Here is a 17939-nt window from a genome sequence, read left to right as displayed (position 1 = left end):
CAGCCGCGCGGCCCCGTCACGTGGCGGGGGAGGGTGCGGAGCGTTGCGGCAATGACGTTTACCGGCGTGACGCCATCCCCCCGCGCCGCCGCCACGCTGCAGCTTCCGGATCCGGTTCCGTGCTGGCGGCGCGGCCCGCAACGGGGTGGCGGCGGCTCCGGGAGCCCGTCGGGACCTGCCCGGATGGCGTCCAGCGCCTCCCGCGGGCCGCGCTGCCGGGAGCGGAGCCGCCGGGGCCGCTCGGGACGGGGATCGGCGCCCGCCGGCCGCAGCCGGAGCCGCAGCCGGGCGCGGGAGAGCGAGCCCCGAGCGCTTCGTACGTACCGGGGGCGGGCGGTGCCCGGGGCCGCGTCCGCCGCTGCGGGAGGGACCGGGGCGGCGCTGGGCACGGGTCGCTCCCCAGGACACCCAGCCCCGGCACTGCAGGGCGCTGAGCTCCGGGCTGCGCGGGGCAGGCGGCGAGAGGGGCCGGGGCCGGCGTGTGCCCGTGCGGGGCTGGAGGTGCTGCGCGCGCTCCTGTCGCTGCTCCGAGCCTGCCCTGGCCAGGAGCCGAGCCAGACTCACCGCGCCCATCAGTCTGTTTGAGACGCCGCCCAGGCACAGGTGTCGTCTGACCCTGTGTCCCTCCGTCCCTCCTGGCCGGGGCGCCTGGCCCCGTCTCCGTGCCGTCGGGCAGGGAGCTGCCGCTTTGCCGGTGCCCGAGGCCCGCTGTGACCTGGTGCTGCTCTGGCTGCACCGGCTGGGCCGTGGCAGCCCGGCGGGTCGCTGCGCTGAGGGGTGGCAGGAGAGCCCTGCTGTGTTCTCGTGCTAACTCTGGCTGTTATTTTTGGGCAGGGGAGCTGTTGCCACTCGGAGAACTGGATGCTTTGGGCCACTCTGAGGAGGCAGTAGAAGCTACCAAGTCCCAGAGTAAAACTGTCCGAAACCAAAAAACAAAAAGTAGTCCTAGTGACTCCAGTGGCCAAGCCCCTGTGGAGACTGAGGCTCACGGCGAGCCCTCGAGGACCTCAGAGAATGGGTCCGTGCCGCCCCCGAAGGCACCCGGGAAGCGCGGGCGGAAGCCCAAGACAGAGATGCTGCTGCTGAAACTGTCTCAGGACCTGGAGTGCCCGACCCCGGAGCCTATCTGTGTGCAGAAGATGCTGGGGAGCAGTGAGGCGGCGGAAGGCCTGGAGACCCCCCCCAGTGGGCGCCCCAAGAGGCGGGCGGCCAAAGTGTAAGCAGGGGCAGTGGATGAGGGGGTCCAGGAGCGGGTGCCCTGGGGTAATTGGAAGGACAGGCAGATGCCGCTCTCGGAGTGCTTCATCGAGACCTCTGCCTCGCCTGGGGGGGGTCTCAGTGTCTTTCCTGAAGGACTTTGTCCCACGTTGGTGGGACAGACTGGTTCCCCACAGAACGATCTTTTCTGGCTTTAGGAGAATGTGTTGGGATCCAGGAGCACGGGGATGTGGGGAACCGCAGGGGCTGTAGATGAGCTTGCGTGCAGTGGGTCTTTGACGGCAGTGGGCTGTCTGCGGTGGGGTTTCCTTGCTTCTTGACTGGGGGGGAGCGGAACAAGCTGTGTGAGCCACCCACTGCTTAAAGGGGAGCCCTGGGGGTAGCCTGTGTGCTCTGGGGCCTCTGAAGGCAGCTCAGGCAGTGCCTGTGTTCTCTGAGTGCCTGCACGAGCCCTGGGTTTGCAGGGGCAGAGCTGGTGGGGTTGCAGTGCCCCGGTCCCCTCACTCTGCTGCGCAGAGCGAGGGTGCAGCACCTGCAGCAAGGTGCCCGGCGTGGGAGCTCCCTTTGCTGAGGGCAGTCACAGGAAGATCTCTGGCTTTCCCACTTTCTGGCTGGCAGAGGGCCACGCGCTGCTCTGCCTGCTGGATGCGTTCCCCTGCCTGCTCCCAGAGACCTGGGGAGGCTGGCGTTCCCTGGGGAGGGGCAGGGGATGCTGGCTGTCCGAGTGGCCGGCCTGGAGGCTGGCAGTGCATCCAGACAGGCTCTGCTGCAGCCTGGCTGGGCAAGGCTGGAGCAAATTGCTCGCCCAGACCACAAGCTGGAGGGATGCGTCCGCCTGGTCCTGGAGGGAGGGCTAGCTGGTCCCTGTGTGGTCCCTCTGCTCACCTCTGGGTAATGCCTTTGGTGTCCCAGGGCTTTGCTGTACCTGCAGGAGCTGGCAGAGGAGCTCACGTCAGTGTACCAGCCTCCGGCTCCCACTGAGGGTGCCCAGGAGCCGGAACCAGAGCTTGAGCATATCCAGAAAAAGCGTCGGAGCCGGAGGAGGAAGGAGGAGGAAACGGATAGTGATGATCCTGCACGAGATGCTGACTTTGTGCCCTCGAAGGAGGTGTTGCTGCAGGCAGAGGAGGAGGAGGGGAGCGACGCGCCACTCAGCGAGGTGTCGGAGCCAGAGCTGGAGGCGCTCCGAGGACACGGTGTGAAGATGTCGTCTGCAGGGGTAAGGACAGGGTCAAGGGCAGGGTCTCTGCCTTGGCCGCTTCTTACCTTTGGTCCGGCATGAACAGCACAAAGTGTCTGAGCTGTCATGTGGCGTCCTACCCCTGGCTGTTTGGGGCAGGACAGCCCTGAAGCAGGACTCAGTCAGGGATGGCACAGTGCCCGTCAGCCGTGAATCCAGGCATGAGCTCTTTGGGCTTAACTGTGGGCAGAGGCAGCTCCAAGTGAAGGTGGATGGGGACAGGGCGACAGGTATTCCTGGGAGAGGGTATTGGGCTCCTGCTGAAGCTGATGGGAGGTAAAGGCAGGGTCCTGGAGGCTGTCCTGCAGTTTGTGGAAGTCCCCAGAATGGGACTTTGTGTCTTTAGCCCAGTGTGACATGGTCTTGGTGACTGTTGCTGCTGTGGCTGGGGGAGAGCTCTGTGCTTGTGGGCTGCATTGGTGCTGTTTAGGACAGGCAGGTCCCCCCAGGGGCTCATGGGAACATTTGGGCAGGCAGAGGCAGCCTGGGCCGGGCCCTTTGGCCAGGGCCTGCTCTGAGTCTGCTCTTCTGCCCAGAGATCCAAGCCCCAGTGCCGAGGCCTCGCTCCCAACGGCTTCCACAACTCCATCATGGCCCCAGTGGAGAAGTGCTCCAGCCTCACCTGCAGCCTGTGAGTGGGGGCCTGAGGGGGTGCTGGGGTGTTCGGGGTAGGCTATGGGGAACGGTGACTGTTGGTGTCCTGGGTACCATCGCTATCACAGGTGTGAGGAAAAAGGAGTGTGTGCCGTCAGGAACGTCAGCATTCTGCTGGCGGCTGCTGGGGACAGGGCCCCATCACCTGCGGGAAGCACTGTGGATGGTGGAGCGGCTGGGCCAAGCTGGGGGTGTGGGGAAGGGCAGGGGCTGAGAGCCCTCGGCGTGGAGCTGCCTGTGCTGCAGGCAGGGTGCAGGGGAGGCTGCCTGTGCTGTAGGCAGGGCCGGGAAGTGGGGCTGTTGCTGATGTCTGGCGCATCTGCTGCAGGCGGGATCAGAAGTACTCGCAGTGGGAGTTTCCCGACTGGATCCCTTTGGCACACAAGTGGACGTGTCTCTCTGAAAGGTACCATCAGAGCAGCGTAGGAAGGGAGGGGCCGGGAGGGACACATGGCACAGGCACTGCCTGCACTCAGGCTGCATGATGGGGCAGGTCTCAGCAATGTTTGGGGTGAGCTGGAGTGGGGAGAGTGGGTGGCCCCAGTCATCGGGGCTGGGGGAGAACGAGGGCACGGTGGGTCCTGTACTCCCCCATCCCTCTGGCAGGATCAGACCCCAGCAGAAAGGATGAGGCTTTCTTGGTGTGGGCTTTGGGGGTCTCATGGATTTGACTGTGGAGTCTTAGTAGCCCTCAGGGTGGTCTGCATCAGGGCAGGCCGGGCTGTGTGGAGGCTGGGATGGGTGCTGGGACATGGTGCTGTGCCAAGGGGTGACTGGGTGAGGGGCGGTGGTGGGGAGACATCCTCTCACCTTCTGCCTCCCCAGCGAAGCTGCCCCATACCTGCCAACAGAGGAGAAGTCTCCCCTCTTCTCCATCCAGCGGGAGGGCATCGAAGACGACGGTGTCTTGTACAGGGTGAACAGGTCTGTGACGAGCTGCCCCGAGGCACTGCCAGGGTGATGGGTGTCATGCCTGGGACAGGCAGTAACCTCCAGGGCTGTGGCCCCAGTGGGTCTGAGGGCCAGGCGGCTGCCCCGGGGCAGCAGGAGCATCCGTGGGCTGAGCAGCAAGCCTGTGTAGTGTGCCCTGGGGTCCCACCACCCTCCAGCCCCGTGCCAGGGCTCTGTGCCAGCTGGGCGCTGCCCTGCCTGGCCTGTGCGCTCCCACCCCATGGCAGCGCTGCTCTTGCCCCGTGCACTTACCCGCCTCCCCGCTGGCAGGTTCAACTCCCTTCAGCCCCATGAGGAGCGCCTGGATGTGTCCTTCTTCGTGGGCGGCCCTGTGTGGGCAATGGAGTGGTGCCCATCCCCGGAGGGCTCGGCAGCCTCGCAGTACGTGGCTCTCTACTGCCACAGGGGCATGGAGGAGACGCACAGCGTGGCTGGGCTCCACGGGGGCCCTGCGCTCCTGCAGCTCTGGGGCCTGGGCGCACTGCAGCAGGAGCAGGGGTGAGTGGCCTGGCCTGGGGAACGGTCCCCCTGGGGAAGGGGCTGGGGGCTGCCCGGCTCCCAGGGATGGGGCAGGGCCCGTACCTCTTGTCCCTCCATGGCTGAGTGGGTGGTGAGGTTCGTCCTCTCCCAGAGCTGCCAGCCATGGCCTGAACGCCACGGGGGCTGTGCTGGTAGCCAGCTTCGCTGCTGGTGTACACTGGAAGCTGCTGGTGTATACTGGAGCTGCTGGGCACCAGCTGCCACGTTCTTCATGGCTCAACCCATGCCTGCAGCTCTGCCGACAAAGCCGGGCTGGCCTACGCCATCGCTGCCGATCACGGCTGTGTCTGGGACATGAAGTTCTGCCCCAGCGGTGCCTGGGAGCTGCCCACCACTGCCAGGAAGGTGGGTGTGCTGCCAGAAGGGCCGCCCAGGCCCCAGGGGCCACTTTTGGTTTCCCCCGGGGCTCCTCAGTCCATTCCTTCGCTAAAGCCTTGCCTTCTTGGGCGGTGACTCTGGGGCTGAGCCCATGTGTCATTCCGCAGCACCCGCAGATGAGCCGCCTGGGCCTGCTGGCTGTGGCCTTCTCGGACGGCAAGGTGGTGCTGTACTCCCTCCCACACCCCGGGGCCCTGCAGCATTCCAAGAGAACCCAGGTAAAAGGTAGGAAGAGCCGCGCCGCTGGGCAGGGGTGTCCTGGCCCTCATCCCACCGTGCCGGGGTGGGCGGCGTGCAAGCCCTGGGGCTGGGGCCCCTCTGCCCGCGCGGGAGGGAGCCTGCTGTGCCGAGGAGGCTGGGCAGGGCAGGCCCCGCTCGCCAGATGCAGCAGGACCATGTCCAGGCCAGCGCCACCCTGCCTGAGAGCTGTGTCCAGCGGGGCAGCGAGCCCCGGCACACCTCCAGGCTTGGGACCAGCTGCCGCTCCTGGGCTGGCTTTTGGCAGAGAGAGGCACAGGAGGGGAGGGGAGTGAGGCTGCTTTTTGATGTCAGAGGATGTCAAAACACTGCTGAGCCAGAGGCAAGCTCGGTCTCTGGGGGACACTGCAGCAGCCTGGCTGGGACATGGCTCCCGGGGCAGCCCTGCCCAGAGCTGGGCGCACTGGGAGGGTGCTCTTGGCAGCATTGCCGTGACTGGAGTGGGGTTGCAGGGCGAGGTGTAGCTGTGGTAGTGTGTTCCCAAGCCTTTCCCCATCTCCCTGCTTGCTGCTGGGAGTGTGTCCTATTGTGGCAGAGCTGCTTATTCCAGCCTGGCTCGAGCTGTTTGTCATAGCAGGAATCTGGAGCTCTGAGCGCTTGGCTGGCTCGGGCTAATGGTGCTTGTAATAGTCTCATCTGCTGGGTGCTGAGCGAGATTGATGACCTGTGCGTGCTGTTCGTGGTCGCTCAACTGTGGCCGACAGCCTGCATGTCCATGGCTGACAATGGGAAATTGGTTCCCTACACCCAAGCGTGGCTGCCCACCCCCATCAGCACGTCATGCTGCCGCCTGTGCCGGTTCCGTGCTGGCCGCTGGCACTGCCTTTCCTGCCCCCTCTCAGAGTGTCGGCTCTGGGTGGTTTGCACTGGCTGCCGCAGCCCCCACGTGGGGACCTTGCGGCAGGTGCAAATCCTTCCCCAGCCTGCAAAGCTTCTGCGGACAAGCCGGGTCCTGTCACGTAGCATCAGCTGTGGCTGCACATACTGTCCTTGTGCCTCGCAGCCGGGCTGGGGGTGCTGGTTTGCAGCTGCAGGATCAGTGCCAGACTGCGGCACGCTGAGGCCCTGCCGGGAGCTCCCGGGTTGGCGTGGCTGTGCTGGCTTTCCCCGGGGCTACAGGTACCTGCACCTGGTGTTTCCGCCTGACAGAGCCCCGGGGCTGCTCTCCGCGCCATGCCCCGGCTGTCATGGAAGTGCCAGAGAAGATGCATGGCTCCTCTGTATCTCTGCGTGACACCGCCTCCGCCAGCGGCTGCTGCACTCTGGGGTGCAGATGTGCTTGTCTGGTGCTCGCTGTGCCTGAGGACAGCCCTGCGCTGGGGGAGAGGGGGGCCCTTCTAGCCTGAGAGGTGCAGGATGGGAGCCCCACAGCTCTCGTGTCATGTGTTGCTGGCAGGGGAGATTCTCTGGCGGACAAAGCTGTTGCGTGGGGGGTCCTGCGGGCACCTCGTCTTGAACCTTTTGGATGCAGGCATCTCTGCAGAGTCTGCCCTCCCCGGGAGTGGCTGCCCAGGCTGCTCCACCCCCCGTCACTGGCTGCCCTGGCCACCTTGGCTGCCTTTGCCTGGTGGAGCAGTCTGTCTCGCACGGCTGCTCCTTTCCTCCCCGGGGCAGTCACGAGTCTGGTCTGGCCCCTGTGTGTCACCGGGTCCCCTTGAGTTTGGTGAAGACATCTTCCATCAAGGCAGACAGCTGGTCGTGGTGCGGTGAAGATCGCTGGGGTGGGGGGAATGTCAGCCCTGCCCCATCTCTGCCTGCGGCGCCTTTCGGGGTGCTGCTTCCTCCAGTGCAGGCAGGTCTGGCTCCTGGAGGTCCTGCCACTGCCTGCTCTTGGATTTGCTCTTCTGTGTGCTCTGTTTTCTGCTGCTCGGTGTGCTCGCCTGCTGTTTGTCGGCTGCGGTGGGGATGCTAGTCTGCATGGGTGGCAGGACAGGGACTGGGAGCCCTGACCGGGGCCGCAGGGAGCAGTGAGCCAGGCTCTGGGCTGCTGAGCAGCTCCTGTCGCAGGGAGCTTCTAGGAGAGCTGGTGCTTGTCCTGACCCTCCTCTGCTCTCTTCTAGATGGGTCCTTCCACAAGTACGTTATCTGCAAGGTCAGTGTCCTCCACCACTGCGGTCCCCCATCAGGGCTGGCACCCAGCAAGCCTCCTGGCCGGTGCAGGTGGGAGAGCTGGGGAGGGAGTCAGGACGCCTGCAGAGCTTGCCGGCCCTGGGTGTTTGGGGTGGCAGAGCAGAGCCATGCTCCCAAACCTGTGTGTCCCCAGCTCTTGGGACACGGATGGCACCAGCATGGGGCTGTGACTGATGTCTGTCCTTTGGCCTCCAGGTGCAGTGTATTGCCATGCTCCAGGTGGGCTCTATCCAGGCAGGGAATGCGTCTGAGTGTGGCCAGTGCTTTAGCCTCTCCTGGATGCCATCCAAGCCCCATCACCACCTTGCGGCTGGTTTTTATGATGGTGAGTCCCCCTCCTGCACAAGACGGGCCTGCATCCCGCGGCAGAGCCTTCGGGGAGCAGCCCTCGCCCTGTAGCAGGCAGGGACACACGAGGAGCTTTGTGCTCCTTCAGCCTCGGCCTGGGGCAGGGAATGGGGGAGCTGGAGGATGAGGTGCAGGGGCAGGGTGAGCAGCAGCAAGTGGCAGGCACTGTGCAGGAACCTCTCTGCCCATCCCTGGGACGGGGAAGGCTTATCATGGGCTGGCCATAGGCACCCTCACATACCTGTCAGCTCCAGGACGTGGCTCTGGCTTAATCCACATCTGTGTGACTTGCCTGGATGCAATTTTGTGTCTGGCTTCAGATGATCTGCAGCTCTGTGCTGTGCTGCCAGGACCTGCTGTACCTGAGCCATCCTGTCCTGCTCTAAGCTCCGGCTCCAGCCCTGGCTCGGCTGCTGTGCCTCGCAGCTCCTGCAGTCCCTGCCTGTGCCGCTGCCCGTCCCCCAGCCCCACGCTGCCTCGGGTCCCACGCTGCAGCGCTGGGCGTCCTCTGCAGCGCTGGCGTAGTCGCGGGGCAGCTGCCAGGGCAGCTCCTCACGGGCATGGGTCTCGTCCCACAGGCACTGTGGCTGTCTGGAACCTGCTCACCAAGTCCCTGCTGCAGTGTGTGCGCCAGCCCGATGGCTCCCTCAAGCTCTACCCTTTCCGGTGCTTTCTAGCCCATGACCACGCGGTCCGGAGCATTGAGTGGTGCAAGGCTGACAGGTGAGGGCAGGGGAGGTGGCGTTGGTGCGGGTGCTGCCTGAGAGAGCGGGCTCGCTCCTGCAGATGAGGCTTCTTTGCCAAGGTGGGCTTAAGAGGACTCAGTGCTGATGGCACTTGGACCTCTGAGGCACCAAAGAGGTTGGTTGGGCTTTCCAGGGTGAGGCGGGGTTGAGCCACTGCCTATGGGAGCAGCGCTGTCCTGTGGGACCAGGGCCACCTCGTCCCTGCAGCAGGGTCGGGGCACGGCTCTGCGCTGGGGTCTCAGTGCTGCCTTTCTCCTGGTTCTCAGCAACTTCCTGGTCACGGCAGGGAGCGACCGTAAGATCAAGTTCTGGGACCTGCGGCGGCTCTACGAGCCCATCAACAGCATCAAGCGGTTCCTCAGCACTGAGGTGGCCTGGCTGCTGCCCTACAACGGTGTCACTGTGGCTCAGGACAACTGCTACGCCTCGTGAGTGCCGGGGCCATAGTGGTGCCCGATCTGTGCCCGGGGGCCAGCCCTGCTGCCGCGGTCTGGTCTTAGTCCCCAGGGGCCCCTTCTGGTCTCTCCCTTCCTGGGAGCATCTGGCTGTGCCGTGGTGAGGCCAGGCTCTGCTCGTGCTGGGTCAAGCCACAGCTGCGCCATCCTGGGGCACAAGCAAGGTGGGCAAGGGGAAGAACAAGGCCGCTGAGCTGGGCTGGGCAGTGGGGCTCCTGTGTGGCCCCAGGCTGACACAAGTTGGCAGAAGGGTTCTGGGGCCTCGGTGTGTTCTCAGCCTCCGGGAGCCGCCCTGAGCTGCCTTGTGATGCTGTGACATGCTGCTAGAGTGAGGACAGCCCCGCTCCATCCACCTGGGTCCCTGGGGTCTCTGGGGAGGTGGGCTGCTGCCTGGCTCTTGCAGTCTCAGGGTGGCAGCGCAGAGCTCCATCCTCATCCATTCTCTTTCTGTTGCAGTTACGGTCTCTGCGGGATCCACTATATTGACGCCGGGTACTTGGGCTTCAAGGCTTATTTTGTGGCCCCTCGCAAGGGAACCGTGTGGGTAAGAGGCTGGTGCAGGGCAGTTTTGTCCCAGGGGCCACGTCAGAGGGGTGGGCACCTGTCCCAAACCCAACACTAGCTGGGTCCCGCAGCTGGTGGGTGGGGGTGATGCCGCCTGGCCATGTGAGGCCCTGGCTCTTGGGGTCACCCTCTACCCCTCAGATGAGGGACTGTGGCAGCTGCGTGAGGTGGTGTCCCTGCCTGTGTCCAAGCTGGCTGCGCTTCCGAGCCTGTCCCTCCCCAGGGGGCGGAGGGTGGTGCCCGGGGGTTGGTGTTCATGGTGCTGCAGCCAGGCTGGGGGTGGTGGGGAGCCCGTTGGGACCCTACGTCCTAGAGTCGTCTGTTCCTGCAGAGCATATCTGGCTCAGACTGGCTGAACACAGTGGCTGCGGGAGACATCACTGGCGAGCTGGTGGCTGCGGTGCTGCCCGACCTGGCCATCAACCCCCTCAACGTCAAGCGGTCCTCGGACCGCAGATTTGTAAGAGGCCGTTGTGCTCAGCAGGGCCTGTCTGCGACACGTGTGGGGCTGGGCAGGGTGGGAGATGTGTTCCTGGGTCGCTGGAAGAGCATCCTCGGCTGGCCTCAGGGCCTCTGCTGCCCCACACGCGTGTGCGTCTCGCGTGTGTTGTGCCCTTCCCACCTGGGCAGGGGGTGCGTGGTGGGGAAGGGCGGTGGCAGCAGCCTTGGCCCTGGGGATGGGACCTTTGGGGTTAGGCTCATGCGTGGGGCAGGCCTGGCCCTGTTTGTCCCCCACCCTTATGGCAGCACCTCCTTCCTCTCCCCTGCTCCAGACCTGCCGTGCTGCGGGGCAGGGCAGGGCTCCCGGGGCCCCCAGCCCTGCTCGGTCCCTGGTGGTCCCTGTCTGCCTAGGAGCAGATGGAGTCCCCGCCCTGCCCTGAGCCCCATCTCACCCACAGCCGGTCTACAAAGCCGATCTGCTGCCCTGCAGCCCTGCTGGGGCGGAGGGCGGTGAGCAGGCACTACCGAAGACCAGGCTTTACAGCGAGATGGTGACCAAGAGCTACATCCGATTCCGGGACACGGACCTGGTAGGAGAGTGCAGGGGGCAGGCCCAGAGCTGGGTGGTCCTGACCATGAGCAGGACCTGAGGGAGCGGGGCTGGGGCCTGTGGGGTTGTGGCTGGGCAGTGGGAGTGGCAGGGCGAGGAGACGCCACTCGGATGTTGTGGCAGGCCCTCGCCTCTGGCGGAGCCCAGGCTGGCTGCCCCGAGAGCATGGGGATGGGCTGCCCTGCCACCCGCCCTCTGCGAAGCCTGGGCCTGGCTGCCTTGCTGGCCTGGGCTGGGGTGACTGCAGGTTGGTGGGGGGCATGGCTGTGGGCGTCAGCCCTGGGCAGAGCAGCACTCTTGGTGTCCTGGCTGTGGCAGCAGTCTGGAATGCCCAGCCCTGGGAAGGAGCCAGGGGGTCACAGCCTGCCTGGGCCCCCACTCCCTGGTATGCCATGCCGGGCCTTGTTTGGAGGCGCTGGCGTGGGGCACCAGGACCAGGCTGTGCCCAAGGACCCCTAGAGAGGGGGAGCGAGTCTGTGGGTCAGAGCTGATGGAGAGGCACCGAGGGGGTGGGGTCTGCCATGTTCCAGCTGCCCTGCCAGGACCCTCCCTGGGGTCTGGCTCCTGCTGCCCTTTGCCGTGGATGTTCGGTGGGTGACCCTGAGCGCGACACGTGTCCCCTGGCCAAGCAGCACCTACCCGTGCTGTGGTCCAGGTACTGCCAGGACCGTCGTGCGTGCAGCGCTCCTGCTTGGGGCACGCTGCCCATCACGGTGCCACCGCTTCACAGCGCAGCTTCAAGAACTTCCCCAGCCGGGAGCCCATGCGCAGGATGCACACGCAGGAGGTGAAGGCAGAGCTGAGCCTCGACCGCCTGCAGCTGGAGTCCCTGCACAAGGTGAGAGGGCTGTGTGTGCCCGCAGCCCTGCACAGCCTGGGAGGCTGCAGGCGGGAGGCTGCCGCTGCTGCAGGGTGCCAGGGTCCCGGCGCTTTGGTCCCCTCCCTCCTGACCCTCTTCTCCCGCAGGTGCGCTTCAGCCCCAACCTCGACTCACACGGCTGGCTGGTGTCGGGTGGGCAGGCGGGCATCGTGCGGGCACACTGCCTGGTGGGGCTGGCCTCTGGCGTGGGCCACCAGCTGCTCCTGGAGCGCCGTGCCCGCTTCAGCTCCCTCTATGGGGACAAGCCTGGCAGCCCCATCTCTGCCGAGCACTCCGCGCTGCCAGCAGAGTAGCGTGGTGGATCCTTCATGCTGCCACCACAAGTGCTTGCCCTGGGCAGGAGCTCAGTCCAGGGGCAGGCTGTGCTGTCCGGGGGGGGCTGTATGCCCCCTCTCGGTGCTTCTTACCCTCTGGGCCCCTGCCTCGGGGGATGGACAGCTGCTCCTGGCCATCACCTGGAACACTCAGGACACTTGTCCTCGTGCTCTGGGCCCCGAAGCATCCTTTTGTGCTGTTTGGTCTGAGCTGGTGCAGGGAGGGCAGTGGGACCGGTGCGTGTCCCTGGGTTGAGCTGTGGGTCTTGGAGCCTGATGCTGGGGAAGCACCTGTAGGCCCCCACCTGTGTGGGGCTGTGCTTGCTCTTGCCTCCCGCCCCCACTCCCTGGCTGAGTCCCCCGTGCAGGTGCAGGCTGGGGTGCCGGGGCCAGCCTTGTCCTGGGCAGGGCGGACGGGGCCAGCAGAGGTGCCAGGAGCTCTGAAGTTGCTCACATTGAGCCTGTGTTCAACTGTGCAGTAAACGTGGTTTGTTTTGTAAAGGCTGGTTGTGGTGCTGGCATGGGGTCCCCGGGGCTGGCACCGGTGCCTGGGGTGGCTGTGTCTGCAGCGCTGCCCTGGGGCCCAGCCCTGGCTGTACTCTGCCCCTCGTGGGGGCCCGGGGCCATCCCCCCTCCCCAGTTCCCTCTTGGCTGCTTGCGCTGCTGCTGCTCTCCAACAAGTTTATTGATGGCTGCGGGCTCTGCCACCACCCGCTGGACTCCTTGCACAAAGAGACGGACAGACAGACACTCCACGGGTGCAACAGACACGGACTTACAACGGTGGGAATGGATCAGGCTGAGGCATGGCAGGATCCGGGCCTGGCCTGGGCCAGGCGGCAGGGAGCAAAGCTAGGGAAGCCGGCGCTCAGGGCTGAGCTCTAGGCTCGCTGCCCTATTTCCCTGCACCCCGGTGGGTGCAACAGCAGCAGCTTCCCCGGCACCCCTTGCAGCCCGGGTAGTAGCAAGCCAATGGCCATCGGGGGGGGGGGGGGGGGGGAGTGGGGCAGCCCCTGCAGCCGTTGGGGGCACAGGAGCGTCTGGGGCCAAGGCCGGGTCTGGACTCCCCCTCGGGGACGTCCCCTCCCTTCCCTGGGCCCTTCAGCAGCTGCAGCGGCTCCCTCCTGTCCCCTCTTCTGCAGGGGACAACAGGGCTCTGTGGGGGAACGTGCGGTGGGGCAGGATCCCTCTCCTCCTTTGGGGCTGGTCCCAGCGTGCCTGAGGCTGTGGCAGGCCTGGTCCCCTCCCAGCATAGCTGGGGATGGAGATTTCTGGGGCAGCTCCTGTGCTGCGGGCCCAGGCTGCGTGTATCCCCCCCGGGGCCCTGCACGCTCAGGGGCACTGTCCCACCCCAGGGCTCCGCAGCAGCGGGGTGGGTACAGCACAGGGACAGGAGCCCAAGCACTGCCTCAGCTTCTGTGCTGCACTTCCTGCTCCAGGGGTAGCTCCCGCTCGCCCACGGGGTGGGGGGGCTGGGGCCACGCCTGACCCAGCTCCGCAGCGGGCGAGGGTCTCAGGCGCGGGGGTCCTGGCAGTGCTGGCAGGCTGCCATCTCCTCCCAGTACCGCTCCACCTGCACCGTGCACGAGGCAAAGCCGAACTTGCTCTGCAGCTGGGTGGTGGCTTCCCACAGCACCGTCTGGGGGTCAGCGCTGGCATCTGGGGATTGCAGGGCAGTATGGCTCAGCCCCGGTTCGTGGGCAGCCAGCGGGTCCCCCCCGGCCATGCCCTGGGGGCTGCGTGAGCTGGCTGGGCCGTGCGTGGGGCACTCACCGACAGCCACGTGCACCGACACTGCGTGGTGGCTCAACGTCAGGGCCCAGAGATGGAGGTTGTGGGCGCCCTTCACCCCACTCACCCCCAGCAGCACCTCCTTCACCGAGTCGAACTCAAGACCCCGCGGCGTCCCTGCCAGCAAAGCCTGGTCACAGAGGGGCCAGCCCTGGCCCCCAGCTCTGGCCCTCACCAGGGTCAGGGCTTGGGGTGGGAGCTTCCCCGGGCTGTGACCGGGCTGGGGACAGTGGCTCCAGGGTGAGGCAGCCTCTCACCACGGGGCCATTTGCCTAGAGGGGAGAGGATGGGATTGGAGGGCTCAGGGGGGCAAGGGAAGGACAGAGGGGTGGGCTGGGTTGTGCCTGGGTGGGGAGCAGAGGTTGCGAGGGGGTGAGCTGCCACACGGGGAAGGGGCTGTGGTAGCCACGGCCCTGAGGAGCTCCTGCACCCCACCAGCCCCCTGTGCCTGTAGTCCTGCACCCTCCTTGCTCACCTTCCATGAGGACTCTGAAGACATCCCTGAGGATGGTGAAGGTGGAAACGAGGACGAAGACTGAGAAGAAAAGGGTGCTGATGGGGTCTGCGATCTTGCACTGGGGCTGCAGAGAGCCAGGTCTGTGTAAGGCTGGGGGAGGCAGAGCTGAGCTGGGCACCCAGGTGTGGGGGTGCCAGGGCCTCAGTGCCCCACAGCACCCTGCATGGGGTTGAGGGAGCTGTTCCCGCGGGCAGCGGAGGGGAGTCCAGCCCAGGCACCTTGAAGTAGATGATGGTGGCAGCCACAAGGACACCGACACTCTGCAGCAGGTCACCCACCACGTGGACAAAGGCTGCACGGACACTGGTGCTGCCGGGCAGGGGGACATGGCTGGGCAGGCAGTCCCCGGTGCTCTCCAGCTGCTCGTAGCTCCCTGCACCGTGGCCATGGCCGGCGGGGGACTGGTGCAGGATGTAGGCCATGCTGGGGAGAGCAGGACTGGCTCAGCACTGTGCCGGGAAGGGTGCAGGGGTCTCGCTGGCCCTGCCTGTACCTGCACCTGCACGCAGGCAACAGTGCCCAGGCATCGCAGGCAAAGGGGGCACAGGCAGGCACACCCAGGCCTCAGGAAGGTGAAGAGGTGTGGGGCAGAGTCCTACTGTGGGGCAGGGCTGGAGGCACAGCAGGGATGGGGCAGCAGCACCACTGCAGGGAGGCGCGTGGGGCTAGGGCAGGGATTCAGGCCTGGGGCACGTGCCAGGTCTCAGGCTTGGCAGGGGGGCAGGGCTGAGGGGGGTGCTGCTTGGGGGCGCGAGGGGATGTGGGGCCAGAAGATGTACGTACATGGGCTGGAAGCTGGGAGTGTATGGGGGACAGGGAATAGGGGGAGGCAGCGCTTGGGGACATGAGGCTGGTGCACAGGGACAGAAGGTGACCTGGGGGCCAAGGCTGGGTGTCTTGGGGTACCAGGGGCACACGTGTGGCAGGGGTATGGGAAGGGAGGCCAGGGCTCAGGCTGGGGGTGTGCAGGGGCATGCGGGTGTGCACAGCCCTGTGTGAGACATACACCACGTTGACGCCAACAGCGCTGGCGGATGTAGCCAGCATAGCTCGCGCCTCAATCTCATAGTCATTGCTGACGATGCGGGCGGCCGCCAGGTAGACGAGGGCTCCGGTCACAACCCAGATGGAGAGGACAGAGGCCAGTGCGCCCAGCATCTCTGCAGGACAGGAGCCATCAGCACCCACCCCAGCTGTGGGGCTCCCGTGGACCCGTGCTCCCCCAGCTCACCTGAGCGATGCCAGCCGAAGTTCATGGTCTTAGTGGGTGGGCGGGTGGAGACCCAGAGGGAGAAGAGGCTGACGGACATGCTGCCCACATCTGTCAGCAGGTGGGCTGCATCGGTCATGATGGCCAGGCTGTGTGCCAGGTACCCGCCTGCGGGCGAAGAGCAGCTGGCACCTCGTGCCCCGGCAGCCCCCTGTCCCCATCCCCATCCCTGTCCTGCTGTTACCTATCACCTCCCCGACCATGAAGATGCAGCAGACGGTGCAGGCAATGCTCAGCTGCCGGCGGGCCTGGAGCCTCCCCCGGCCAGGGCTGGGGGCGGGTGTGCTGCAGCAGCAGCAGGGAGCCAGAGCCGGGGGGGCTGGCGGTGCCAGGGGGTCCTGGGAGCCTGCAAACAGACTGGGGGCAGGGGTCACTGCCGGCTGCACCGACTCCCGGTGCCCCTGCCCGGCACCCCCGGGGCTCCCAGTAGCCGCAGTCCAGCCCAGCTGCCCGGGGCTCCCGCTGGCCGGGCCGCTGCAGAGCACCGGGTGCACGGCATCGCCCCTCCCGTCCCCATCCCCGTCCCGTCCCGCCGCCGGCTCGGCCCGTGCGACACCGGCGGGGGTGCTGGGGTGCCCGGGCCGGTCTCGGGGGGCCGCGCCGTGTGCCCGCCCGAGCCCCGACGCCCCCGGCCCTGCCGCAGCTGGTAACAAAGCCGGCGGCTGCGGCCCCCGCGGGCTGTGCTCCCGTCCAGGCCCGCTGGCGGGTCCCGCTGCCGCACCGGGCTCCGCGGCCGGGCCGCCGGTGGGTCACCGGGAGGGTACGGGGGAGCCGGGCCCGCGTCGGCCGAGCGCCCGCGTCGGGACGGTCAGCCACGGGGCCGCCGGCGGGAGGCGGCGCGGGGCTCCCGGCGGGGCCGGGGCGATGCTCGGGGGAAGGTCCGGCCCCGGCCCCGCATGGCCAAAGCTGCCCGCCTGACCCCGGCTGCGCGGCGGGGCCGAGGGGAGCCCGGACGGGGGCGGGGGATGGCGGGACCGGGGCCGGTAGCGGTGCGGGAGCGGGTGCCTGCGGCGGAGGTGCCGGTGGGACCGAGGTGTCGCGTCTGGGGCCGGGCTGCTGGACGGGGCACCGGCGCGGGGACGTGAGGCGTGGGAAGCGGGGCGGCGGAGGCGGGGGGCCGGTGTGCGGAGGGGGCGGGCCGGGGGCCGGTGCCGGGGCTCAGGGCGCTGATGCGTGGGGCAGCACTGCGGAAGAGGGGATGGACATCGTGCCGGTGCGGGGAGGTGATGGATGGACGGCACCGGTGCGGGTGGGTGACGGATGGACGGTACCGGTGCGGGTGGGTGACGTTTGGGCGCCGGTACCAGCCAGACGGACACCCGAGGGGGGAGCGGGGGCTGGCGCACGGGTGGGGGTGCTGGTTCCGCTTGGATGGAGGTGCCGGTACCAGGGAGGGGATGGGTGCCGGTGTCAGGGCGTGAAGGTGCCGGTGTGGGCTGGAAGGAGGTGCCGGTGCACGGACGGTCAAGGCTGGCTCGGGGTGTGCGGAGGTGCTGATGTCCGCGTCAGATGGATGAAGGCGGGGGCGCTGGGGGGGGGTTACGGACGTGCCGGGGGGGGTGCCGGTGTCGGGAGCGTGGGAGGCGTGGGAGCTGGGCAGTGCTGGACGTGCCGGGGGCTTGCGGGTCCCGGGGGGGTGGGAGCTGGCGCTGCCGGGGGGTGCCGGGGGCTTGCGGGTCCCGGGGGGTGCGGGTGCCGGGGAGGCCGGGGGAGTCGGGGGCGATGGGGGGTGATGGAGATGCCGGGGGTGATGGGGGAGCCAGTGCCAGCAGTGCGCGTGCGGGGGGATCGAGGGTTGCAGATGCAGGGGATGATGGAGGTGGCGGTGCCAGGGGTTGCCGGGGGCACTGGGAGGTGGTGCTAGCAGGGGGTGATGGGGTGCCGGGGGTGGCAGTGCCGGGGTGATAGGGGTGGCGGTGCCAGGGGTGCCAAGGGTGATGGAGGTGCCGGGGCGATGGGGTGCCGGTGCCGGCGGTACCTCTTGAGGCGCAGGCTGCCGTCGGCGGGGCCGCCCCGCGGGCCGACCAGGCGGGCGCCCTCGGTGCCGGTCGGGGACTCCATGCCGCGGGCGAGCAGCACCGCGGGCACCCGCCGCCGGGACCGCCGCGGCCCCGCCCCCTGCCGCGGCCCCGCCCCCCTGCCGCGGCCCCGCCCCCCTGCCGCGGCCCCGCCCCCCTGCCGCGGCCCCGCCCCCTGCCGCGGCCCCGCCCGCACAGACCCACAGGCCGGAGGGACAGTGGAGCCGGGGCTCGGGCCGCGCCCCCGCCGCCTGCCCCCGCCCCTCTCCCAGGCCACGCGCCGGACAGCGTCTGGGGGCGGGCGGGGCCGGGGGCTGCGGGGGGGCCGGCCCCGGCCCGAGGCGGGCGGGAGGAGCCGGCACCCCCCTGGCTCCCCGGCTCCCCGGCTCCGCGGCCCCTCCCCGGGGCAGAGGGGTCCCACCCGGCGGTGCCGCCGCTCCGGGCACCGGCGGGTGGGGGGCGGCCAGGGAGGGCCCAGCCCGCCGCCCCACTGAGACACCAGCCAAGGGCCCGGGGGGGCGTGGGGGGGTGACCCCGCGGGTCCAGCCGAGACTGCGCGGGGCTGCAGGACGCTGCACCGGAGCCGCTCGGCCCCACGAGGCCCAGGGAAGGTGCC

At 67.8% G+C, this 17939-nt stretch overlaps 2 protein-coding genes across 4 annotated transcripts; one reads left to right on the top strand and one right to left on the bottom strand.

The window, feature by feature from the left end:
* Window positions 1-183: 183 nt before the first annotated feature.
* Window positions 184-12228, top strand: GTF3C2 (general transcription factor IIIC subunit 2). 2 transcript variants are annotated; one of them, XM_076332431.1, is made up of 18 exons: window positions 184-316; window positions 835-1216; window positions 2131-2437; window positions 2995-3089; window positions 3441-3518; window positions 3938-4036; window positions 4334-4561; window positions 4837-4948; window positions 5089-5206; window positions 7300-7331; window positions 7565-7694; window positions 8296-8440; window positions 8730-8891; window positions 9375-9462; window positions 9814-9942; window positions 10382-10513; window positions 11269-11371; window positions 11500-12228. In XM_076332431.1, exons 1-18 carry the CDS (start codon window positions 184-186, stop codon window positions 12207-12209), a joined length of 3183 nt encoding a protein of 1060 aa, XP_076188546.1. In that variant the 3' UTR covers window positions 12210-12228. The 2 variants fall into 2 exon arrangements, with proteins under 2 accessions (XP_076188546.1, XP_076188547.1); XM_076332432.1 differs by having other exon boundaries at window positions 11264-11371; window positions 11500-11766.
* A 494-nt stretch (window positions 12229-12722) lies between these two features.
* On the bottom strand, window positions 12723-17366 carry SLC30A3 (solute carrier family 30 member 3). 2 transcript variants are annotated; one of them, XM_076332429.1, is made up of 8 exons: window positions 17284-17366; window positions 15490-15662; window positions 15267-15413; window positions 15042-15195; window positions 14254-14458; window positions 13994-14099; window positions 13501-13635; window positions 12723-13386 (listed from the first exon to the last, which is right to left on the bottom strand). In XM_076332429.1, the coding sequence occupies exons 1-8, from the start codon at window positions 17364-17366 to the stop codon at window positions 13241-13243; spliced, it is 1149 nt and encodes a 382-aa protein (XP_076188544.1). In that variant the 3' UTR covers window positions 12723-13240. The 2 variants fall into 2 exon arrangements, with proteins under 2 accessions (XP_076188544.1, XP_076188545.1); XM_076332430.1 differs by lacking the exon at window positions 12723-13386 and having other exon boundaries at window positions 13524-13635; window positions 13994-14125.
* Window positions 17367-17939: the final 573 nt, after the last annotated feature.

This window comes from Aptenodytes patagonicus, chromosome 3, assembly GCF_965638725.1.
Source record: "Aptenodytes patagonicus chromosome 3, bAptPat1.pri.cur, whole genome shotgun sequence".
NCBI classification, from domain to species: domain Eukaryota; kingdom Metazoa; phylum Chordata; class Aves; order Sphenisciformes; family Spheniscidae; genus Aptenodytes; species Aptenodytes patagonicus.
The sequence above is the reverse complement of the archived record's forward strand: the minus strand, read 5'-3'. Positions and strand labels throughout refer to the sequence as shown.